The sequence below is a fragment of the Chelonia mydas genome, chromosome 1, assembly GCF_015237465.2.
Source record: "Chelonia mydas isolate rCheMyd1 chromosome 1, rCheMyd1.pri.v2, whole genome shotgun sequence".
Taxonomy (NCBI): domain Eukaryota; kingdom Metazoa; phylum Chordata; order Testudines; family Cheloniidae; genus Chelonia; species Chelonia mydas.
In genome coordinates, this window is record NC_057849.1 from 347,887,893 (window position 1) to 347,913,613 (window position 25,721).

At 50.5% G+C, this 25,721-nt stretch overlaps 2 protein-coding genes across 7 annotated transcripts; one reads left to right on the forward strand and one right to left on the reverse strand.

The window, feature by feature from the left end:
- Positions 1-4,001, forward strand: ACR (acrosin). The gene is given in 6 exon segments (XM_027829022.3): positions 1-67; positions 70-181; positions 610-813; positions 1,303-1,568; positions 1,939-2,084; positions 3,732-4,001. Coding segments are annotated over 6 exon segments (1,065 nt in total).
- On the reverse strand, positions 2,855-25,717 carry RABL2B (RAB, member of RAS oncogene family like 2B). Of its 6 annotated transcripts, XR_006283620.1 has the most exons (10): positions 25,512-25,700; positions 23,132-23,283; positions 22,826-22,855; positions 21,863-21,942; positions 12,877-12,956; positions 6,735-6,846; positions 5,626-5,723; positions 5,278-5,361; positions 4,786-4,944; positions 2,855-4,716 (listed from the first exon to the last, which is right to left on the reverse strand). XR_006283620.1 is itself a non-coding variant. In XM_037889515.2 (9 exons), exons 2-9 carry the CDS (start codon positions 23,245-23,247, stop codon positions 4,867-4,869), a joined length of 678 nt encoding a protein of 225 aa, XP_037745443.1. In that variant the 5' UTR covers positions 23,248-23,280; positions 25,512-25,701; the 3' UTR covers positions 2,855-4,866. The 6 variants fall into 6 exon arrangements, 5 of the variants coding, with proteins under 5 accessions (XP_037745443.1, XP_043377997.1, XP_037745444.1 ...); XM_037889515.2 differs by having other exon boundaries at positions 2,855-4,944; positions 23,132-23,280; positions 25,512-25,701; XM_043522062.1 differs by lacking the exon at positions 25,512-25,700 and adding an exon at positions 23,442-23,545 and having other exon boundaries at positions 2,855-4,944.
- Between the last annotated feature and the right edge of the window lie 4 nt (positions 25,718-25,721).

The window sequence follows — 25,721 nt, forward strand, 5'->3', positions numbered from 1 at the left end:
ATGTCATACTGGCCAGTCACCGATTGGACGGCGGCCCTGGACTTGGTTTATGGTGTCACGAGTGATGAGACACGTCTCGTAGATGCAGTTGCCTGGTGCTCCGGTGGAAGATGCGGCTTCTCTCCCTCCTCCTGTTCCACACCCTGGTCTGGCCCATGCACAGCACGAAGGGCAGCTGCGAGTAAGTGACACCTGGGCCATGAGAGGAACTACTGAGAGGGGCCCTGATGGGGCCCTTCCCAAGCACCGAAGGGCATTGGCCCCCCCCACATGAGGCCGTCCTGAATGACAGGGATTCCTGCCCCTTCCCAGGGTCACGCCCAGGGTCAGGTGACATCGGTGCCTCATGGGTTAGCAATGAGGCCCTGGCATATCAATCCCATGGGCCATCTCACATGGGGTGGATAACACACTGGGCTCCTAGGCCCTGCTGCTTCCCTCGGGCTGTGTCCAGGGAGAGGCAGGTGGCCTGACACAGAAGATGCCTGGCAAGACCTGGGCGTGAGATAGAACCAGCCGGAGGCAAAGGTCAGCCCCACGGTAAGTGTCAAATCCCTGCTGCCTTGTCAGGCCACTGCCAACGGGGCAGTGACGCTCCTCTGTCTCCAGTGCAGTCTGTGGGCGCCGCCCCCTGGCGTCTGGCTACGGCGGGATGCGGATCGTGGGTGGCGTAGATGCTCTGCCGGGGGCCTGGCCCTGGCTTGTCAGCATCCAGATCCCCACCCGAATGGGCCCCCGGCATTCCTGTGGCGGGTCCCTCGTCAGCCCCCGCTGGGTCCTCACAGCCGCTCACTGCTTCAAAGCCAAGAGAAGGTGAGACGTGCGACCTTGCGGGAGGGGTGCCCTCACAGCCCAGGCAGGGAGTCAGCAGCTCAGGCCACCCACCCACTCTTCCATGTACTCCCAGCACTTGCAAGCCAGAAGGGCATCTGGGCAATGCCATGGAACTGGCCATGCCATGGGGCTGATCCTTATGGGGCGAGACAGCTGGGCACCACGGCCTATTCCACAGACTGGCACTGTTCCCTGGCCAGGCATCAACACACCCTAGGCTGAGCCTGGTGTGCATGGGCACTGGCTGACAGCTTGTCCCAAGGTGAGAGCATGCTGGAGAACACGCTGCCCTATTGTGTCTCTGTACCCGGTTCCCTGCTGCCGTGCCCTCTCCTTGCCTCAGACAGTAGGGCAGTGCAATGCACCCAGCTACAGTGCAGCTCTCTGCGGCCCTGCACTGGCCGGGAGAGGAACTGCTCTATCCCCTCCCACCTCCGCCCTGGGACTGACTCCCGTTCTGCTCTCCAGGCTGCTCCCGCAGTGGCGTGTTGTGGTCGGTGCGTCCCAGCTATCCCAGCGTGGCCCCGAGGCCCAGGTGCGCTCCATCAAACAGGTGGTGCTGCACGAGCGCTACGAGCCGCGCATGGAGAGCAATGACATCGCTCTGCTGGAGCTCGAGCAGCCCATCGAGTGCAATGACTACGCACAGCCCGCCTGCCTGCCCAGTGCCATGGCGGAGGTGTCGAACCTGTCCCACTGCTACATCAGCGGCTGGGGAGTCACGCAGGAGACATGTGAGAGCCCCAGGCTCCCTGTTAACTCTAACTGGGCACCTGACCTCAGCTGGGACTACTGGGATCTGGCTGCACTGAAGGTCTAGGCCTCTGCTGCCGTGAAAAGACAGCAGCTGCCCCTCCTGACGGTGCCAGTGCCCCACACACCTCACTGAGCCAAGGGCTTGTGCCCACCAAGGGCTGGATCCAAACCTCACCTGCCCAGGCAAGGGAGGAGGAGGAGGAGATGCATGAGCAAAACCACCTCCCACAAAAGTGTGGGAGCAGAGTGAAGGTTAGGCTCTGGGGGAGGGGCACACCCATGTGGCGCATTGGGGAACGGGAGATAGGGCTAAGAGCTGTGCAGTAAATATTCTTCATGTCCCTGCAGCCCTGGAAACAGCCGACATCCTGCAGGAGGCCAAGGTGCATCTCATTGACATCACGACCTGTAACAGCAGCCGCTGGTACAACGGGGCCATCGCCAGCAACAACCTGTGTGCAGGGTACGAGCAAGGAGGCATCGACAGCTGCCAGGTACGCAGGCTGGAGCCCTCTCACTGCAGAGTCCTCCCCAGCTCTGCTCAAATGCTTGTGCTGTGGCCTCACACCCTCTCTTCTGGGATCCCCGCCTAGAACTCTCACTACCCCCTGCTCTGCTGGAATCCTCACCTGGGACCCTGCCTCCACTTCCTCCAATATCCTGACCCGGGGTTCTGCCTCCCCCTCCTCCGACCTGAACAGTTTCAGCACCCTTGTCTACGGTCTCCTTCAGTCCCAGACAACGCTGTTTCTGGCATACAAAAGAAAGTGGAACCACATCTTTCCTCCTCACCCATCCCCAGGCTCCTCCGCTGGTGCCCAGTCCCTTCCAAACTGCCCCACCCCATTTTAAAACCCATGCCCCATGCCTCTGTCCTTCTGCTTGTCCAGCACTGGCCTCTCTCTACCTGGTGGTGTGGGAGCCTTCTCCTCTGTCTGCCTGCTGCCAGAACTCCTTCCATTTGCCCATCTCGTAGGTAATCTTTGCTTTTCTCTCTCTGTCATTGTATTAGGGGTGTAAAGCCCCAGGGATGCTATGCAAAAGGAGGGGGATTGTAGAGCCCACGATGAGCTGCACTGGGCTGTGGCAGTCTCCCAAAGGAAGTGGGAAGAGTCCCATTTAAGTGTCCTCAGCAATGGAACTGGCCAGGACACTAGGGCAGCGTTTCCCAAACTTTTCTGGCCACGGAACACTTTTTAGCCGATTACGGAACACTTATAATATTATTTTGTAGTCGTTTGGTTTTCAAATAAAAATGGCGTTATTTATGCTCCAATATATTTTATTTCATAAAACAAAGCAAAAATACAAATGTAAAATAACTGGAACTAACACTTTCTAACTGGAAAGCGTGTATAAAGTAGTACAAAAATCAAGTGCAAGAGTCAAAATTAAATTCTAGATTCTTTCACGGAACACCTATTCCCATCGTGCGGAACACCAGTGTGCCACGGAACACCGTTTGGGAAACGCTGCCCTAGGGAACAGGCCACAGGAAACCATCCACAGGAATGGACTGGAGGGGCCCAGTCAGCGGTTTTTATCTCTCACGTCAATGACTCAGAGATCCAATCTGGGTCAGGAGCTCTTAGGATTAAGAGCACAGCTACTCCTCAGGGCCAGTGAGGCAGATACCCTGAATTTGGTACGCAGAGCTGGGAGGAAGGCCCTGTGCCTTAGCACACGGGGCAGGGAGTGAGGCCTCCATGCCATAGCGCCGATGCGTAGTGGCTGCGTTCAGAGGTGTGGTACCCAAGAGGGCTCTGTATGGGAGGAGGAAGAGGAGGAAGCTGACTGCTCAGCACTCACCAAACCAGCTATGAGCTAACACAGAAATGCAGCGGACTCCTGATGGGGGAAGCGCTGGCTGCAGCTCCTAGACAGTCCATTCCCAGGGGTGGGGGGCACTGCAAGATCATCCCCCTTTGGAACACGTGCTAGGGCTTTGCCAACGCTAGGCAGGCCTTGGGGGTGAGCCCCCTTCCTCTGAGCTCTAGCTGACAACTGTCTCCCAGTGGTGGATGCCAGAGGGACGAGTTGTGTGTCCTTAAGCCTCTTCCAAGAAGGAGTCAGCCCTACTGCCAAGCCTGACCCACCAGTGATGAGCTGGCTGTGCCTCAGACCTCTCTCCTCTGCTGCAGGGCGACAGCGGTGGCCCCCTCATGTGCACAAAGGAAAGGTCAAAGCGCTTCTGGGTTATTGGAGTCACCAGCTGGGGGCTGGGCTGCGCCAAGGCACAGAGGCCGGGGGTCTACAGCTCCACTCAGCACTTTCATGACTGGATCTTGGGGAAAGTCAGGCCCAGGCCCAGAACAAGGACAGGCCCCTGCCCGTCAGCCCAGAGCAGTCTGTCTGACTTCTTCAGGAAGCTCAACGAGTTCCTACAGGGCCTGAAGGGAAAGGGGACTTGAGAAGGGAGGGGAGCAGAGCACAGCGGAGGCTGAGATGGACAGTGGCCATTTCTGACGCTTTGCCCACTGCTCTAGAGGACTCTGTACCAGCATCCGGCTCCCATCCTGCCTGTCGTCCTTGTGGATGGAGACTGAGAGCTTACCTCACAGCAGAAGTAAAACGGTGCCCACAACACAGCCAGCTCTGCCTCTGTTCTATTCAACCTCTTATGCCATGCCCAGAACCACCCAGGAGCAGAGGCTGCACACAACCAGCTGGGCTAGAACGGTGGAGCGAGGAAGGGGAGGGATGGCTCACAGTGGGTTGGGACAGTGTGGTTGGAGAAGGGTGGCACACAGAGCCAGAGAAGCATTGGGGTGGAGTGGTTGGGCTGCTACGGTGAGTGGGGTCAGGGAGGGGTGAGAGGTAGAGCTGGCTGGGTTGAAACAGCAGTGGGAAGGGCTGCTATTTGAACATGGTCCGGTGCAGGAAGGACCCAGGCTCAACGCTTTGTAAAAAAGTCCTTTAGTGTTGGTTTCCTCAGTCTGGGCTCCGCTAATAGACACCTGGGCAGGACCTTTCCCTGCAGGGCAGGCAGTGCCCAACACCACAGAAAATGCCCCCCTTCCCTGCCAGAGCGGCAGGCAGTAGTCACATGTATTCTTGTCCCTTCTGCATCCCGGATGCTCAGGAGGATGGGGCCCAGGCCAGGAAGATCAGGCCCAAACAGTCTCCCTCCCAGGGAGGGATGGTCCCAGCCAGAGCCTCCCAGCATGGCCAGTGCATGAGAAATCTGCTCTCCCCAGGCAGAGAGTGATGGTTCTAACTAACCATGAAGAAGCTGGGGCAATAGGGAGCAGTACAAGGTTGGTCTGAGGCCTGGGCTCAGGTGGATGGGGGCTTCTCCTCGGCGTAGTTCTCCTCTTTATCTGAGTCCTCCCGCTTTTTCTGCAGCTCAAAGTTCTGGAAGGGAGCAGGATGGGGGAATGGTGAGAAGCAAATGGGAACCAGCCATTTCCCACCCCACCATGGCACTCCCAGCACAGCACCTCATCCCCTCACCCCTAATCTGGGACTGTCTGTACAGGACCCCACAATGCTCCCAACACAGGCCACACTTCACCCCACTCTAAGCTGGGACTGGGGCATTATGGGATCCCCACGACGCTCCTAACACAGGCCCCACCTCACCCCACTCTGCACTGGGACTGGGGGCTTTTTCCTGGTGAGGGAAGGCGTGTGGTGCTGGCAACTCACTAAGGAGAGGGAGGGGAGCTTCAGGCAGGGCACTCTTACCTCCAGCTCCCGCATGACCTCATCCATAAAATCCCCTGAATTCTGTTTGTACGCGACAGCCAGTTTGATAGCATCACTGAAGAGCTGAGGAGAAAGGAGGGGCACTTGTCACTCTGGGAATGAGAGGTGCGTCTAGGATGCCCAACCCCAGACGAACCCACAGGACTTTTCCACCCACCCTACAGCACCCTAGAGAAACCAGCCATGAGATAACCCCCCAGCTACGGGACCCCCCACCCACACCTGGGAAGCAGCCAGCGAAACATCCTGTCTCCCAAAGAATGCCTGCTCCTTCTCACCTCCCCATGCCGCCTTGCACCAGTCCCATCTCACATAGCCAAGCTTTACCTTCACTACGTTGGTGCCATCTGCAGCTGAGACAAAATAGAAGGGCAGATTGAACTTCCGGGCAAAGTTGAAGCTTTTCTGAGTCATTTTCAAATCCGCTGAAGGAGGAAAGGAGAAGCAGTTGTTGAGCCATCACTGCTGGTAGCAGGCCAAGCATGCCCTGGGACAGCATACAGAAGAAGTCCATGCAACCTTCGTGGGGGCATCTCTCGCTGGCAAGCCCCCTTCATGCAGCGCATGGTTTGGATGGTGCCTTCTGACAACTAGAGGAACCTGCAAAGGGTGGCAGGCTAAACTAACAGTTAGCAAGGAAGTACGTGATGGAAAAGGACCTTTTGTTGCTGGTCAAGGCTTTCCACAGAGGGACCCTGACACGGACTCTTACCTCATGGGGGGACATCTGGTGCAGTGTAAACAACAGAGCATTACTTATCATCTGTCCCAGCTCCCAGGTCTGCATGGCTCTGTCTGTGCTAGGGATGTCTTTCAAACGTTTCTCACTATTGCTAACAGTGGTACACTTGCAGCGTACCGGTGTTGTCACAGAACCATCACCTTTGCCCTCCCTCTGCTGCTCTTCCACTGTTTGTCACGCTCACTTGTTGCTTCTCGTCTCAAAGCAGACTGAAATCTCTTTGGGACAGGGACAGTCTCACCCTATGTTTGCGCAGCACCCTGCACAAAGGGGCCTGATCTGGATGGGGCCTCTGGCTACTTCCACAATACAGACTATAAACTGGAACAATGTCAGGGAACCTGGTGAGCTAAGAGGGCTCTGCCAGCTGGCCAGTGTGGTGCAAGCTGCTGTTCAGGGAGCGGGAGGAGATTGGAAGGAGACTGGGTGATATCAGGCCAGGGCTCAGCTACCCGTGCTATATATTTATGTCTGTGCTGAAAACAAATTTGTGTTTTCAGTTTCTTTTTCTGAGCAAAACAAAGTCAAGAGGCAAAAACATGCTATAAAAGGCCAGCACTTTATCTAGTAAAATATGATCTGTGGAGTCCATCTCCAAGAAGCCCTTGAGACCAGCCAGGTGGTCACTTCCTTCAGCCATGTCACAAAAGGTCCATCCCACAGCACTGAAAGGCTAAGAGGCAGAAACACTCACCATCAATTTTGTTGGCCACCACGATGCAGGGGATCTCTGGGCGGAACTCTCTCAGCTCCTTGTACCAGTTATTCAGGTTCTTGTAGGTGACCTTCCTCTGCACATCAAACACCTGCCAAGGAAGAGCCACCTGTCACCAGGCCTGCAGCGGGACAGTCCCTGAGCAACCCGCTGCACTGAATATTTGCAAAACCCACCATGCAAAATCACTGCCTTTCTTTTTAAACACACAGAATTGCAGAGTTAGTCCCTGAAGGGAAGATGCTGAAGGGAGATTATTTAGATTGGATCAAAATGTTTGATACAGCATCCCATGGAACATCACTGTCAGAATTAAATACAATTGGCTTAGACCAGACACCAGCATAGGGGCTGACAACTGGCAGGAAGGCGGTAAAACAGAGGCTATGGTAAATGGCAAACTATCATGAAGCCATTAAAAAAACCCCAGCCCCTCTCCCTGCACTAAGCTATCATCAGCCTCTTGATCTCTCTGCACATCCTGCCTTGTATAATGCTGAGGATACTCACCCTTAACAATAATGAGGGTGGGGAAGGCTCTAATGTGCCCTGTAAGGATAGGTGTCAGCCCCAGTCTGATTTACAACTTCATTAATGAGCTAAACAAGGGGGTCAGCAACATGTTAATGAAGTTTACAAATGATGCTAAGTTAGGAGGAGCTGAGAATAACCGTGTGGACAGAGGAGAGTAAAGAGATTAAAGCCTGGAAAGGGCAGGAAACTCCAGCAATGGGAAGCAGCAATGGCTGAAAGACAAGGGCAATGAGAGGAGGCAGCAAATGGGACATGAATTTGCAATGTAATAATCCTGCATAATAGACCAATGCAGCTTTGTGCTGCATGCTCCAAGGTATCGAGTCACAAAGCAACAAAGGGTCAGACCTCCCTATATGGCTTTGATGTGACTGCACCAGGAAAAGTGCATTCTGTTCTAGGCATGATATTACTGGAAAGCTGTTGATGAATTGGACAGAGTTGAGAGAACAAAATAAATACAAAGGGGTTGAGGAACGGAGTTATGAGGAAAGATGAAAGGAGCTAAAGGTAAACAATGACGGGAGAAGGGACAGGAGAACAGTAGAGGAAGGAATGTTAACAGCAAGCAAGGAAAGGAAATATTTACAGCACTACATAAGAACATAAGAATGGCCGTACTGGGTCAGACTAAAGGTCCATCTAGCTCAGGGTCTCAAACACGCGGGCCGCGGGCTGCATGCGACCCGCCAAGTTATTTTCTGTGGCCTGCCATAGGTGCCAGCTCCACTGGCAGCCAAGCTCCCCTCACCCCCCCCCCGCACCTCCCCCAACGCGCCGCGTCCCCACTTCTCCGCCTACCTCCCAGCGCTTCCTGCCACCAAAGAGCTGTTTGGTGGCGCTTAGGACTTTCCAGAAGGGAGGGGGGACGCGGCGTGCTCAGGGGTGGAGCTGGAGAAAAGGCAGGGCCAGGGCGGGGATTTGGGGAAGGGGTTGGAATAGGGGCAGGGAAGGGGCGGAGTTGGGGCGGGGACTTTGGGGAAGGGGTTGGAATGGGTGCCGGGAAGGAGTGGGAAGAGGCGGGGCAGGGGCGGGGCCTCATGGACTAGACATTCAGCATGTATGATTCTTTGCTGTGAGTAGTTGGGAAGAATGTTTGTTAAAAGTGACAACGTATTTTGTATGAATAGTTACTTTAAAAAGTTCCTGCCATTACAGCTACATTGATAGACTGTTACCGTAGATCATCATCAGTATTACTGACCACATAAGGAATAGTTACAGGTATTTATATTTTATTAAAACCCCTCTTCGCATTACAGTTTTAAAAAAGTTAATACATTGACTTTTAATAGCATACTATATTACTCTTCATTTTTGACTATACTTTTGAAGGGTTGTACGAAAAGGTTTCAGTGATGCGGCCCTCGGGCCAAGGTACTAGTCCTCATGTGGCCCTCGTGGTGATCTGAGTTTGAGATCCCTGATCTAGCTCAATATCTTGTCTTCTGACAGTGGCCAGTGCCAGATGTTTCAGAGCGAGTGAAAAGAACAAGGTAATTATCGAGTGAGCCATCCTGTTTTCCAGTTCCAGCATCTGGCGGTCAAGGGCTTAGGGATACCCAGAGCATGGGGTTGCATCTCTGACCATCTTGGCTAATAGCCACTGATGAACCTATCTTCCATGAACGTATCTAACTCTTTTTTGAACCCAGTTATACTTTTGGCCTTCACAACATCCTCTGGCAATGGGTTCCTCAGGTTGACTGTGCAGTGTGTGAAGAAGTACGTCCTTTCGTGTGTTTTAAGCCTGCTGCCTATTAATTTCATCAGGTGACATCTGGTCCATGTGTTATGTGAAGGGGTACATAACACTTCCTTATTCACTTTCTCCACACCAGTCATGATTTTATCAACATCTACCATAACATAGAATCATAGAATACCAGGGTTGGAAGGGACCTCAGGAGGCCATCTAGTCCAACCCACTGCTCAAAGCAGGACCAATCTCCAACTAAATCATCCCAGCCAGGGCTTTGTCAAGCCTGACCTTAAAAACCTCATATCCCCACTTAGTTGTCTCCTTTCCAAACTGAACAGTCCGAGTCTTTTTAATTTCTCCTCATCTGGAAGCTGTTCCATACCCCTAATCATTTTTGTTACTTTTCTCTCTATCTTTTCCAATTCTAATATATCTTTTTTGAGATGGGGGTGACCTGAACTGCACGCAGTATTCTAGGTACGGGTGCAACATGGACTTATATAGTGGCATTTTGATATTTTCCATCTTATTATCTATCCCCTTCCTAATGATTCTGTTTGCTTTTTTCACTGACGCTGCACACTGAGCAGATATTTTCAGAGAACTATCCACAACGATTCCAAGATCTTCCTTGAGTGGTAACAGCTAATTTAGACTGCATCATTTTGTATGTACAGTTGGGATTATGTTTTCCAGTGTTCCCTACTTTGTGTTTATGAACACTGAATTTCATCTGCCACTTTGTTGCCCAGTCACCCAGTTTTTTGAGATTCCTTTGTAATTTGTGGTAATCCGCCTTGGACATAACTATCTTGAATAATACTGTAACATCTGTAAACCCTGCCACCTCACCGTTTACTCCTTTTCCCAGATCATTTATGAATATGTTGAACAGCACTGGTCCCAGTACAGATCTCTGGAGAACCCCACTATTTATCTGTCTCCACTGTGAAAACTGGTCATTTATTCCTACCCTTTGTTTCCTGTCTTTTAATCAGTCCCTGATCCATGAGAGGACCTTCCTCTTATCCCCTAACAGCTTATTTTGCTTAAGAGCCTTTGGTGGGGGATCCTGTCAAAGGCTTTCTGAAAGTCCAAGTACACTGCATCAACTGGATCACCCTTGTCCACAAATTTGTTGATGCCCACAAAGAATTCTAATAAATTGGTGAGGCATGATTTCCCTTTACAAAAGCCGTGTTGACTGTTCCGCAACATATCATCATCTATGTGTCTGATAATTCTGTTCTTTACTATAGTTGCAACCAATTTGCTTAGTACTGAAGTTAGGATTACTGGCCTGTAATTGCTGGGATTGCCCCTGGAGCCTTTCTTAAAAATTGGCATCACATTAGCTATCGTCCAGTCATCTGGTACAGAGGCTGATTTAAGCGGTAGGTTGCATTCCACAGTTAGTAGTTCTGCAATTTCTTATTTGAGTTCCTTTAGAAGTCTTGGGTGACTCCCATCTGTTCCTGGGGACTTACTACTACTGTTTATCAATTTGTGCCAAAACCTCCTCTCTCAACACCTCAGTCTGGGACAGTTCCTCAGATTTGTCACCTGAAAAGAATGGCTCAGATGTGGGAATCTCCTTTACATCATCTGCAGTGAAGACAGATGCAAAGAATTCATTTAGCTTTTCTGCAATGGCCTTGTCTTCCTTGAGTGCTCCTTTAGCACCTTGATTGTCTAGTGGCCCCACTGATCGTTTGGCAGGCTTCCTGCTTCGGAGGTATTTAAAAGTATTTTTTGCTATAGTTTAAAGTCTTTTGCTAGTTGGTGCTCAAATTCTTTTTTGGCCTGTGTAATTATACTTTTACGCCTGACTTGCCAGAGTTTATGCTCCTTTCTCTTTTCCTCCGTAGGATTTGACTTCTACTTTTCAAAGGATGCCTGTTTGCCTCCAACCGCTTCTTTTACTCTGCTGTTTAGCCAGGGTGGCATTTTTTTGTTCCTCTTACTATTTTTTTATTGGGGGTGTACATTTAATTTTAGCCTCTATTATGGTGTTTTTTAAAAGTTTCCATGCAGCTTGCAGGCATTGCACTCTTGTGACTGTTCCTTTTCATTTTCTTTTAACTAGCTTCCTCATTTTTGTGTAGTTCCCCTTTCTGAAGTTAAATGCTACGGGATGGGCTTCTTTGGTATTTTGCCCCGCACAAGGATGTTAAATTTAATTACATTACGGTCGCTATTACTGAGTGGTTTAGCTATATTCACCCATTGGACCAGATCCTGTGTGCCACTAAATCGAGAATTGGCTCTGCCTTTGTGGGTTCCAGGACTAGCTGCTCCAAGAAGCAGCCATTCATAGTGTCTAGAAATGTAATTTCTGCATCCCATCTTGAGGTGACATGTCAATATGGGGATAGTTAGAATCCCCTATTATTATTAACTTTTCAACTTTTATAGCCTCTCTAATGTCCCTTAGCATTTCATAATCACCATCACCACTGTGGTCAGGTGGTCGATAGTATATTCCTACTGCTATACTCTTACTATTCAAGCATGGAATTACTATCCATAGAACTTCTACGGCTGTTTGATTGATTTATGATTTTTACTACATTTGACTCTGTGGTTTCTTTCACATATAGTGCCATTCCCCAACCAGCCTGACCTACTCTGTCATTCCTTTATATTTTGCACTCTGGTATTACCCTGTCCCATTGATTATCATCATTCCATCAAGTTTCTGTGATATCAATATCCTCATTTAATACGAGGCATTCAAGTTCACCCATTTTAGTATTTAGACTTCTTTCATTTGTATATAGGCACTTATAAAATTTGACAATATTTAATTGTCCGCCTTCATGTGATGTAACCGAGTGGGACTCTTTCATTTGACTGTTTCTCTTAAGCTTCTACCTATACTTTATCAACTTCTTTTGTAGGACATAGAGAATCCCCATTAATAGATTCTCCCCTAAGGAATGTCTCTGTCTGCACCATGTTCTCCTCCGCACCTTTCAGCTTTCCCCAGCCCTTTGTTTAAAAATTCCTGTATGACCTTTTTAATTTTAAGTGCCAGCAATCTGGTTCCATTTTGATTTAGGGGGAGCCCATCCTTCCCATATAGGCTCCTCCTTTCCTAAAAGGTTCCACAGTTCCTAATAAATCTAAACCCTTCATCTCTACATCATTGTCTGATCCATGCATTGAGACCCTACAGTGCTGCCTGTCTATCTGGTTCTGTGCCTAGAACTGGAAGCATTTCAGACAATGCTACCATGGAAGTCCTAGACTTTTATCTCCTATCTGATAGCCTAAATTTGACCTCCAGAACCTTTCTCCTACCTTTCCCTATGTCATTGGTACCCGCCTGTACCATGACCACCAGCTCCTCCCTAGCACTGCACATAAGTCTGTCTAGATGTCTCGAAAGATCTGCAGCTTTTGCACCCAGCATGCAATTTACCATGCGGTTCTCCTGGTCATCGCAAACCCAACTATATATATTTCTAATAATTGAATCCCCCATTACTATTACCAGTCTCTTCCAATAACTGGGGTCCCCTCCCACATAGAGATATCCTCAGTGTGAGAAGATACCATGGCATCATCTGAAAGGAGGGTCCCCACTACAGGATCATTTCCATCTGCTCCAGTTTGACGTTCTCCTTCCCCAAGACTTCCATATTCCTCAGCAGCACAGAGGCTGGGGGTGGGACCACTCTGCTGTGTCCTGGAAAGTCTCCTCTTGTGTCCCTCTCTGTCTCACTTAGCTCCTCCAGTTCAGACACTCTGGCCTCAAGAGCCTGTACTTGGGGTAACATTATTAAAGATAATGTGTAGGATGAATACCAAACAGGTTCTGTTACCAGCCAGGAATCCTCTACAAACACAGAGTGAAAGCCACAGGTAGAAGAATGCCCTTACCATGATACAAGCATGGGCCTTGTGGTAATAGGATGCATGCATACTCTGGAACCTCTCCTGTCCGGCTGTGTCCCAGAAGTCTGAAAGGCACAAACCAGCAAGTTCAGCATGCCATGACAGGAAAGAACTTCCAACCCCTTCATAACCCAACCCCAGAGTTCAGCCCTCTCCTGTATGTCTACTGATACGAGCCTTTGCCATGACAGACTGAGACATTCCCTGACCAGTTTACGAACACAGGCTCTCGCTATACGTGGGGTTTAGATGTGCCTGTGCAACACCCCAGCAGAGACAGTTGGCATCAGTTTAAATACAGTAGTGCAAAAAGTTCTGTGTAAACTGGATTTAAAAAAAACACAGAAAAACAAGGCATGGCATGGGTGCAAAAGCTAAAGAAAATAAGGTGAGAAGTACTCAGATAGTACAGGGATGATTGTGGGATCCAAACCTAAACAGATTGGGGTGATCTCAACAATGGCAGCGTGATCTTTTTTAGCAGGGTGGTCCACAGAGCATTCTCCATGCCAGGACCCTGGCTGTCATCCTCCCTGGGCAGCCTAAATGTGGCTCTGTTCACCTGCAGTGTCCCTGTGGCTGCAGAGGCATGGAGGGTAAGGTGGTCTCTGAAGTAGCCAGGTCCCAAACTACTGAGTGCCTCACAGACTAAGACTCTGCTGTGAAGTGTAAGAGGAAGGGGAAGAAGTGTAGCCTCACCAACTTCCCCCACTGCACAGCTCCAACCCCCTCCTTTCCACTCCATTATTTCCTGCATTGTACCAACACCCTCCACCGTCTCTAACCTCTCCATATTGCCTCCAGCTGCTCAGACTCCCCTGCCCCTCCTCTTCCCATCCTCACAGTTTGGACACTGCTCCAACTCCTCCAACATCACACCCATTGCTATGGCTACTCACATACCCCCCCATCTTTCCCTCCTTCTTGCCATCCATGCCTCTGTTAAGGCTAGAAGGACCATGGGCAGGTGGTAGGATTGTGCGGAGAGTGTGTACCAGCTGGAGGTAGGGACAGGCAGGAGAGTCGACATGTGAAGTTCCTAACCCAGATCTGTCCCTAGTGCACAAAGAAGGGTTCTACGCACCCATTCACAGCATAGGAGGCTCAGCTGAATACGAACACTCCATGAAGAGGAATACAACCAGAAACAATAGATCCGAGAGACGTGAACTGCTCCATTCATCTCAGTGGGAGTTCTCATTCTCCTTTCTCAAGCATTTAGCATACCAGCATGGAAAGGGGTTTAGAGGCCCTCAGGGGGGCAGGACCCTCAGATGCTTGCTCAGCAATCTGGTTCCATGGAGGGGGAAGATAAGGGGCTCAGACCCCCTGATCAAGCCACACATGGGGGTCAGGGAGAGGGCTATACATGGGGGGCAGGGAGGGACAACCCTTAAAAGAGCTGGGGGGGGAAGGCAGGTAAAGGGCTTCAGACTCCTCTCTCAGTATGGAAGGGCCTCCCAGATCCTAGCTCACGTGGGGGACAGGAAGAGGGACTCACACCCCCACAAGGATCCCAAGGATCTGTACAGGGACCTGTGCTGTTCAACATATTGATTAATGATTTGGAAAAAAGGATGAACAGTGAGGTGGAAAAGTTCAAAATTATTCAAGATAGATACGTTCAAAGCAGACTGTGAGGAGTTACAAAGGGATCTCACAAAACTGGGTGACTGAGCAAGAAAATGGCAGATGAAATTCAAATTGATAAGGACAAAGTAATGTACAGTGAAAAAAAATCCCAAATATACATACACAAGAATGGGTTCTTAATTAGCTCTTACCACCAAAGAAAGAAATCTTGGAGTCATTGTGAATAGTTCTCTGAAATCTTCCACTCAATGCACAGCAGTGGTCAAAAAGACTAACTGTATGTTAAAACTATTAGGAATAGGATAGAAAATAAGACAGAAAGAACATAAAAATGGCCACACTGAGTCAAACCAATGGTCCAGCTAGTTCAGTATTCCATCTTTCTGACAGTGGCCAGTGCCAGACGTTTTAGAGGGAATGAATAGAACAGGGCACTTATCAAGTGATCTATCCCCTGTCATCCAGTCCCAGCTTCTGGCAGTCAGAGATTTAGGGACACCAAGAGCATGGGGCTGCATCCCTGACCATCTTGGCTAACAGCCATTAATGGACCTATTCTCCATGAACTTATCTAACTCTTTTTTGAACCCAGTTATAGTTTTGGCCTTCACATCACCACCTGGCAATGAGTTCCATAGGTTGACTGTGTGTGGTGAAGAAGTACTTACTAATGTTTGTTTTAAACTTTTTGCCTATTAATTTCATTGGGGAACCTTTGTTCTTTTGTTACGTGAAGGGGTAAACACCACTTCCTTATTCACTTTCTCCACACAAATCATGATTTTATAGACCTCTATCATATCCCCCCTTAGGCCCAATGCCACTATATAAATCCACACCTGTGTCCAGTTCAGGTCACCCCATCTCTAAAAGAAGACAGTGGAACTGGACAAGGGTGAGACAAAGACAACAAAGATGATCAAGTATATGGAACAGCTTCCATAAGAGGGGAGACTACAAAGATTAGGGCTGTTCAGCTTAGAAAAGAGAGAATCAAGGGAGCATATGACAGAGGTCTATAAAATTATGAATGGTGTAGACAAAATGAATAGAGAGAAGTGTTATTTACCCTCTCAACACAATACAAAAATAGGGGTCACGTAATGAAATTTATAGGCAGCAGGTTTAATACAAACAAGAGGAAGTACTTTTTCACACAACTAACCTGTGGCACTCATTGCCATGGGACATTCTGATGACCAAAGTATAATTGGTTCAAAACAGAACTGGGTAAGTTCATGACAGAAAGGTACATCAATGGCTATTAGCCAGGATGGTCGGGAATGCAACCATGTGCTTTGTGCAACCCTAAATCTCTGACTGCCCGAAGCCAGGCGTGGAAGACAGGGGTGGATCACTCCATAATTGCCCTGTTTTGTTCACTCCCCCCTGAAGCTCTACTACGGACCACTGTCAGAGACAGGATGCTGGCCAGATGGACCAAGGTCTGACCCACTATGGCAGCTCTTGTGTTCTACAGTTTGAGCCCCATGTGTGTGCAAAAAATAATTAGAAGAACAAGATGTTTTTGTGAAATTATGGGTTTTTAAGAGGTTGATAGCTCAGAAACCCCCTGCTCAAATGACCCCACCTTTGGACTACTAACACCATCCAGCACCCCAATAAAGCACTATACATTTCAAAACAACCCAACTCATCATATGGATTTTAGAATACTTAAAATGGTCCACCTTTAAACAGGAAGCGATGCTCAACCTTAACTATAGCAGAGTTGGGCTCTGCTATAAATACCAGTACAACTTTTCTAGTGTAGATGCTGTTATACTGGTACATAAGTACTTCACACCACGAAAGGAACAGTGGAATACAGTAGAACCTCAGAGTTATGAACACCTTGGGAATGGAGGTTGTTCATAACTCTGAAATGTTTGTAATTCTGAACATAATGTTATGATTGTTCTTTTAAAAATTTAGAACTGAACATTGATGTAATACAGCTTTGAAACTTTACTATGCAGAAGAAAAATGCTGCTTTTAACCATCTTAATTTAAATGAAACAAGCACAGAAACAGTTTCCTTACCTTGTCAAATCTTTTTTTAACTTTCCCTTTATTTTTTTTTAGTAGTTTATCTTTAACACAGCACTGTACTGTTTTGGCCTTTTTTTGGGGTTTGGGGGTCTCTGCTGCTGTCTGATTGGGTACTTCCAGTTCCAAATGAGGTGTGTGGTTGACCGGTCAGTTTGTAACTCTGGTGTTCGTAACTCTGAGGTTCTACTGTAATTAAAACGGGTAAGGTCAACTGTCTATTGGTATAATTGCATCCACACTGTGGCTTTTACTAATATAACTATTTTGGTTAAATATAAAATCACAACTTTAACCAAAATAATTTTAGTAATAAAACTTTCAAGTGCAGACAAGGCCTCAAGTATCAGGAAATGTTGCACCTGAGTCCTGAAACAAAGAAAATAGTGAGTAAAATGGTAATTGGGCCCAGACACCCACAGAGAAGGTGTGGGCTTTCTTAAACCAGCTTCTCTTAGAGAACAGAGGGAAGAAAAAATACACACAGAAGGATCTGGGCTTTGCTAGGAGAATGTTAGTAGATTCTGTTCTGTTACTGTAACAGAAAAGAAGAGTCTGTCTAATTTAGCTTGTAGTGAAGTGTGAAATTAAATGGATTAAAAACTCGCTGATTGATAGATCTCAGAATGTAAACTGAGATCTATCAATCATCTATCTATCAAAACTGAGATCCCACAGTATTCTTGTCAGCAAGTTAAAGAAGTATGGGCTGGATGAATGCACTATAAGGTGGGTAGAAAGTTGGCTAGATTGTCGGGCTCAACGGGTAGTGATCAATGGCTCCATGTCTAGTTGGCAGCCGGTGTCAAGTGGAGTGCCCCAGGGGTCGGTCCTGGGGCCGGTTTTGTTCAATATCTTCATAAATGATCTGGAGGATGGTGTGGATTGCACTCTCAGCAAATTTGCGGATGATACTAAACTGGGAGGAGTGGTAGATACGCTGGAGGGCAGGGATAGGATACAGAGGGACCTAGACAAATTGGAGGATTGGGCCAAAAGAAACCTGATGAAGTTCAATAAGGATAAGTGCAGGGTCCTGCACTTAGGACGGAAGAACCCAATGCACAGCTACAGACTAGGGACCGAATGGCTAGGCAGCAGTTCTGCGGAAAAGGACCTAGGGGTGACAGTGGACGAGAAGCTGGATATGAGTCAGCTGTGTGCCCTTGTTGCCAAGAAGGCCAATGGCATTTTGGGATGTATAAGTAGGGGCATAGCGAGCAGATCGAGGGACGTGATCGTTCCCCTCTATTCGACATTGGTGAGGCCTCATTTGGAGTACTGTGTCCAGTTTTGGGCCCCACACTACAAGAAGGATGTGGATAAATTGGAGAGAGTCCAGCGAAGGGCAACAAAAATGATTAGGGGTCTGGAACACATGACTTATGAGGAGAGGCTGAGGGAACTGGGATTGTTTAGTCTGCGGAAGAGAAGAACGAGGGGGGATTTGATAGCTGCTTTCAACTACCTGAGAGGTGGTTCCAGAGAGGATGGTTCTAGACTATTCTCAGTGGTAGAAGAGGACAGGACAAGGAGTAATGGTCTCAAGTTGCAGTGGGGGAGGTTTAGGTTGGATATTAGGAAAAACTTTTTCACTAGGAGGGTGGTGAAACACTGGAATGGGTTACCTAGGGAGGTGGTAGAATCTCCTTCCTTGGAAGTTTTTAAGGTCAGGCTTGACAAAGCCTTGGCTGGGATGATTTGATTGGGGATTGGTCCTGCTTTGAGCAGGGGGTTGGACTAGATGACCTCCTGAGGTCCCTTCCACCCCTGATATTCTATGATTCTATGAACTATAAACAGGGGATTATTATTGCGCAGTGGGCTCCCACAGGGATCGGTTCTTGGCCTTATACTATTTAACATCTTTATCAATGACCTGAAAGAAACAAAATCATCACTGATAAAATTTGCAAATGACACAAAAACTGGGGGAGCGGCAAATAATTAAATAATTAAAAGGACAGGTCACTGATGCGGAGCAATCTAGATTGCTTGGTAAACTGGGTGCAAGCCAACAATATGAGTTTTAATATGCCTAAATGTAAATGTATACACCTGGGAACAATGACTGTAGGCCATATTCACAGGATGGGGGACTCTAGTGATGGAAGTGAAGGAAGTGATTCTGAAACAGATTTGAGGTTCCTGGTGGATAATGAGCTGAACATGAGCTCCAGGTATAACTCTGTTTCCAAAAGGGCTAATGCGATCCTGGGAACAGGGGAATGTTGAGTAGGAGCAGAGAGGTTATTTTACCTCTGTATTTGGAACTGATATCAGAGAATCATAGAATATCAGGGTGGGAAGGGACCTCAGGAGGTCATCTCGTCCAACCCCCTGCTCAAAGCAGGACCAATCCCTAATTTTTGGCCCAGATCCCTAAACGGCCCCCTCAAGGATTGAACTCACAACCCTGTGTTTAGCAGGCCAATGCTCAAACCACTGAGCTATCCCTCCCCCCGACCACTGCTAGAGTACTGTGTTTATTTCTGGTGTTTACAATTCAAGAAGGATGTTGGTGAATTAGAGAACATTCAAAGAAGAGCCATGAGAATGATTAAAAGATGAGAAAACATGCCTTAAAATGATAGACTCAACTAAAAGGAGGTGAAGAGGTGACTTGACTAGAGTCTATAAGTACCTGCGTAGAGAACAAATACTTAATAGGCTCTTCAGCCTAGTAGAGAAAGGTATAACATGATCCAAGGGCTGGAGGCTGAATCTGGACAAATTCAGACTGGAAATAAAGCATACATTTTTAATTATAAGAGTAATTAATCACTGGAACAATTTACCACGGGCTATGATGAATTCTTCATCACTGGCAATTTTAAAATCAAGATTGGATGTTTTTCTAAAATATCTGCTCTAGGAATTTTTAGGGTGGGCAGGGGGAGTTCTGTGGACTGTACTATATATAGGAGGCCAGACTAGATGAATGCAATGGTCCCTTCTGGGGATGATTATTATTATTGATGAGACTATATGTGTAATGTGTGTGTAGGCTCTTTGTTGTTTTAAAATCCCCTTTTCTCTAACACAGTAGAGGCTGGTTATTAACAATCCTGATACTGACAATTTTTGGTTATTAGCAACATTTTGCTGGAAGCTGATCCTATCCCATTAAGCATAAAGTTAACTGGACTCAGATATTTGCAACTGTCATGCTGCTTATTGACAACTTTTCTTCTTTGCCATGGAGCCTCCCCCACGGGTGGAGACCCAGCAGCCACACAGGAGATAACGCAGGAATCCTGGCGCTGCAAAGTGGGAGGAGAGGCTGGGAGGGTAGGCTGCAGACAGGGCAGCAGCATGGAGATGGGCTGCAGCCTGAATGCCAGGGCTTTCCACAGGGGGAAGGGATGTTGGGGGCCCATGGGGCTGCACAGTACTTCTTCCTGCACTGTCTAGGCTGTGCCCTGTCTTGGCACTGGGGGCCTGGGCTCAGCACACTCCAGCGCCCTCATTCTCCATGGAAAGACCCAGTCATAGGCAGGTTTTTGGGGCTGCAGCCAGGTATGGAAGCACTGGGATATGACAAGCCCAGGGAGAGGGAGAATGCAGGAAGAGGTACAGTGCAGTCCCATGAGCCCCCAGCATCCCTGCGGAAAGCCCCAGCATCTAGGCTGCTGCCACACTCTCTCCTGCCCACAGACTACCCCCACAGCCTCCTCTCCCATGGTGCTGCAGGCTGGAAGGGGGAGCTACAGGCAGGGCAGCAGCTGGGATGCGGGTTGTGGTCCAGATGCTTTCCAGGGGGAGCAGGAATGCTAGGGGCCTGCATGATGCCTCTCCTGGTGCTCTCAGGGTTGCATCCTGCCCTGGCGCTGGGGGCCCAGGCTCAGCATGTCCCAGCACTTCATTCCTGGCTGCAGCCCTGTAAACCTGCCTTTTGGTTATTGGCAACTTCTGGATAATAGCAACTTCTTGCTGGGAAATGAGAGGCTGCTGGTAAGTGGTATACGCTGTACTTCATTCCAACTGCTAAATCAAAACAATTGGTTTTAAGAAAGCTGTTGGTCAATATTGCTTTTCACAGGGTCCTGAAGGTAGGAAGCACACAGGTTCCTGAAACTGAGTCTGGCCAGCAAGATGATAAGGGTTTGGTGTTCATGGGTCAGTGTACCAGGATACCATCTAAGAACAGAAGAATCATGAGATTCCACCCCATGACCGGTACAGGCAAGAGACCAAACACTCTGGAGTCAGAGAGATCAGAAAGAGGACTGAAGTGCCACCAGCTTCACTGCTATGACATGGCCAAAACAGGACAGAACACTGAGTCGTTTGTAACCGTATTCTAAGGTTCTCACACAGTTCCTGCCCCACTGGAGAAGCACATTAGTAACGTTTCCCATTTCTGATGACACCACCACCATCCTGTCGCCCAGCCTTACTGACCTCTCCCTCTCCTCTCTCATCCAAATCTCACTGCTTTTTCCTGCACAATATATTGAAAATCCAGCTCTTCTTTTTGGTCCCAAAAGCTAAAACACCTGTGAGGCTTCAGTCACCTCCCATCCTGATTACAGCAGGCTTATCCTCGGTGGCTTCCATGATTCCTTCATCATGCCCCTCCAGTCCATCCAAAATACAGCCCATAACATTAACTTCCTTGCCTGTCAAGCTGACCTCATCATCCCTTTTGGTCCCTTTGCTGGCTCCCTCTTTGCAACTGCATTAAATTTAAATTCCTCGGCCTTTCCTCCAATGTCCAGCGTCACTGCACATCTGCCTACATCACAGTACTTTTCCCTTAACATGTCCCTCGTACCCCTTCCACTCCACCAATGGTACCAGCCTCAATGATCTTTTCATTCCTTCTCCCACTTCTGTCTCTGGGCCTTCTTCATGCTGCCTCAGGTGCAAAATGATTTCCCAACCTGTGTTCACCAAGTTCTCATTCAAATTCCTCTTAGACTCATTTCTTCTGCAGTACCCCAAAACTGGGAGTTCATAGCAATAACAAAGGTCATTCTCTCGTCTCAATTTCCCAGTGTGATCTGTTTTCCTATTGCTGCCTTTGAGATTGTAAGCTCCTCAAGGCAGGCACTGTCTTTGTGTCCTATTTAGCCCCAAGGACACTGTCAGCATGAAAACTACAACTAAAAACAGCACAAGTGTTTCTACAAAAATGGTCAACAGTGACACTGATACCATGGACACTGCCATTGCCCTTATTTGGGTTCAGTTTACATCCAGTTGAGATGAACAGGAATTCCTGGACTCAACAGAGGTCCTTTAGTGATGCCATAGCAGGGATTTCCCATGGCTGTACCCAGCACTCACAGGGAGGATATGTGCTCGTCTCCTAGGAGGTGCTTACCCACAAGGATATTCTTCCCATCCACATTGGTTGTGTATTTGTAGAGTGTCAAGGCAAACGTAGAGAGCTGCTGGGGTCGGCTGTGCATAGGTTAAGGAGCTGAAAAGTGAGTCTTATCCAGACACCAATCTCATGTTCAGTAGAGCACCTGTGAGGGGAACTTGCTTGAGGGGGGCTAGGGCAAGCAGTCAGCAGCTGGGTCACCAAGCTGCTCCTCTGCAGTGTGTAGCATAGCTAAGCCAGTCATTCAAATTTGCCTCAGATTTTCAATCCCAAACTAAGGGTTAGTCTACACTGGAATCAATACAGTGGCGCAGCTGTACCGAGCACTGTGGTGCTGCTAGTGCGACGCTCTATGCTGACGGGAGAGAGCACTCCCATTGGCATGATTACTACATCTCCCCGAGTGGTGGCAGCTATGCGGGCGAGAGAGCGTCTCCCACCGACATAGCACTGTCCACACTAGCGCTTAGGTCAGTGTAACTTACATCGCTCGGGGAGGGGGAGGCTTTTCCACACCCCTGAGTGACTTAAGTTATCTTGAAGTAAGTGCTAGTGTGTACAAGCCCTAAGGTGGGGAGTAGGAGCTCTGTAGTTGAAGTGCCCATGACAGTCCTATAGGCCTCACAGGACCAGCTGCTAGCACTGCAGTGCTCAGGAAAGGAATTCTAAAGAAGATACTGTAGTTGATAGTGGGGGGAAGACCTTCTGAGGAGGAACAGAAGTTATAAGTTCCCAAGTGCTGTGTGGATTTAGCTAGCTTATCAGTGTACTATAAAGAGAGTCTAGGTCAGGCAGGGAAAGCTAGGAAACAGAACTCTGCTGAGGATGGGATGAGAGCCCCTGATGGGAAGAACATGGTTAAACAAAAAGGCCTCAAACAGACCATTTCCCCTTCATGTACCCTCCTGGGCCCTAGAACAAAAATAAACAGTGGTGAGGTCTGAAAAACCCAAAGGATACAATCCATCCAGGAGGAACCTTTCCATTAACCTGCAAGTAGAGAAATGACACAGGCCCATTAGTCCTTACCTGATCACCTTATTATCTTCTTCCTCCTCATCCCTGATACAGATAGGCCCCCCAACTCCTATACATTCAGCCTCTCCGTTGGTCTCAGACACAGCTAATAAACCACTGTGAGGTAACAATAACTGGAGCTGCTGCTTTGTGCAGCGGAGAGGCAGAGACCAGACACTGGTTGAGGAGTGCCAAGCTTGTATGCTGCTGGAGCCTTCCTGGCACGTGCAATAAGGGCCAGTTACTCACTTGGATTTCCCCACAGCGCTGTCCCCCAGGCAGATAATCTTCACATTCTCATCTGCATCATACTTCGTCTGGTCCAGCTCCTTGCAGGAATCTCCCCCTGGTGCATCTCTAGCCATGCTGCCTCCACCCTAGCTGCACAGAAGCCACCTCTCCTGGGACCAAGGGGAAGATTTTACTTTTCTGAGCCCCTCAGAAAGAGCTAGGGTAAGCTCATAGTGTTACAGTCTCCTTCCTAGCCGTCAAAAAGCAGTTACGATCAACAGAACTGCTGTGCTGGATCAGACCCCAGCCCTGTGGTGGATACACCTACCCCGAATGGAATGGAAAGGCACCACTCCATCCAGAGCCTCCTGACATCGCCCACAGCTCCTGGCTCTCCCACCTATCATCTCCCGCATCGATCACCCCGGCCCACACTGGGGACAGCTCCTGGCTCTCCCACCTATCATCCCCCACATCTATTCCCCCCCCCACACACACACCACTGGGGACAGCTCCTGGCTCTCCCACCTATCATCCCCCGCATCGATCACCCCGGCCCCCACCGGGGACAGCTCCTGGCTACCCCACCTATCATCCCCCGCATCTATTCCCCCCCACACACACCACCGGGGACAGCTCCTGGCTACCCCACCTATCATCCCCCGCATCTATTCCCCCCCACACACACCACCGGGGACAGCTCCTGGCTCTCCCACCTATCATCCCCCGCATCGATCACCCCGGCCCCCACCGGGGACAGCTCCTGGCTACCCCACCTATCATCCCCCGCATCGATCACCCTGGCCCCCACCGGGGACAGCTCCTGGCTACCCCACCTATCATCCCCCGCATCGATCACCCCGGCCCCCACCGGGGACAGCTCCTGGCTACCCCACCTATCATCCCCCGCATCTATTCCCCCCCCCCACACACCACCGGGGACAGCTCCTGGCTACCCCACCTATCATCCCCCGCATCTATTCCCCCCCCACACACACCACCGGGGACAGCTCCTGGCTCTCCCACCTATCATCCCCCGCATCGATCACCCCGGACCCCACCGGGGACAGCTCCTGGCTCTCCCACCTATCATCCCCCACATCTATTCCCCCCCCCCCCCCACACCACCGGGGACAGCTCCTGGCTACCCCACCTATCATCCCCCGCATCTATTCCCCCCCCCCCACCGGGGACAGCTCCTGGCTACCCCACCTATCATCCCCCGCATCGATCACCCCAGCCCCCACCGGGGACAGCTCCTGGCTACCCCACCTATCATCTCCCGCATCGATCACCCCAGCCCCCACCGGGGACAGCTCCTGGCTACCCCACCTATCATCTCCCGCATCGATCACCCTGGCCCCCACCGGGGACAGCTCCTGGCTACCCCACCTATCATCTCCCGCATCGATCACCCCTGCCCCCACCGGGGACAGCTCCTGGCTACCCCACCTATCATCTCCCGCATCGATCACCCCAGCCCCCACCGGGGACAGCTCCTGGCTACCCCACCTATCATCCCCCGCATCGATCACCCCGGCCCCCACCGGGGACAGCTCCTGGCTACCCCACCTATCATCCCCCGCATCGATCACCCCAGCCCCCACCGGGGACAGCTCCTGGCTCTCCCACCTATCATCTCCCGCATCGATCACCCCAGCCCCCACCGGGGACAGCTCCTGGCTACCCCACCTATCATCCCCCGCATCGATCACCCCAGCCCCCACCGGGGACAGCTCCTGGCTACCCCACCTATCATCTCCCGCATCGATCACCCCAGCCCCCACCGGGGACAGCTCCTGGCTACCCCACCTATCATCCCCCGCATCGATCACCCCGGCCCCCACCGGGGACAGCTCCTGGCTACCCCACCTATCATCCCCCGCATCGATCACCCCAGCCCCCACCGGGGACAGCTCCTGGCTACCCCACCTATCATCCCCCGCATCGATCACCCCGGCCCCCACCGGGGACAGCTCCTGGTTACCCCACCTATCATCTCCCGCATCGATCACCCCGGCCCCCACGGGGGACAGCTCCTGGTTACCCCACCTATCACCCCCCGCATCTATTCCCCCCCCCCACCGGGGACAGCTCCTGGCTACCCCACCTATCATCCCCCGCATCTATTCCCCCCACACACACCACCGGGGACAGCTCCTGGCTCTCCCACCTATCATCCCCCGCATCTATTCCCCCCCCCCCCGCCGGGGACAGCGCCCCACCGATCACCCCCCCCCCGCCGGGGACAGCTCCCCACGGATCACCCCCCCGCCGGGGACAGCGCCCCACGGATCACCCCCCCCGCCGGGGACAGCGCCCCACGGATCACCCCCCCCGCCGGGGACAGCGCCCCGCCGACCGCCCCCTCTCGGCAGAGCCCCGGCCCGACACTCACCAGCCGGCCCAGCCGCGTCCCCGCTGCTACGCGACGCGGCGCGCGAGGCCCCGGGCTGCGCACGCGCCGCAGGGACCCCGGGCCGAGGCCGCCCAGCAGCGCCTGAGGCGCCGAGCGCGGCGCGGGACACCAGGGGCCGCGCCCAGCCCCCGCGCCGGCCCCTCCCCTCCCCGGCCCGCCAGGGCGACGCGCCAGCCCCGCGCTCGTGCC

Excerpts from the sequence above, each read along its gene's own strand:
- RABL2B (XM_037889515.2), bottom strand. The coding sequence starts at position 23,247 with ATGGCTAGAGATGCACCAGGGGGAGATTCCTGCAAGGAGCTGGACCAG. Across the intron at positions 21,943-22,825 it reads AGGTTCCTCCTGGATGGATT|CCGACCCCAGCAGCTCTCTA; the intron begins GTATCCTTTGGG and ends ACCTATGCACAG. Across the intron at positions 4,945-5,277 it reads AGGTCATGCGGGAGCTGGAG|AACTTTGAGCTGCAGAAAAA; the intron begins GTAAGAGTGCCC and ends GCTCCCTTCCAG.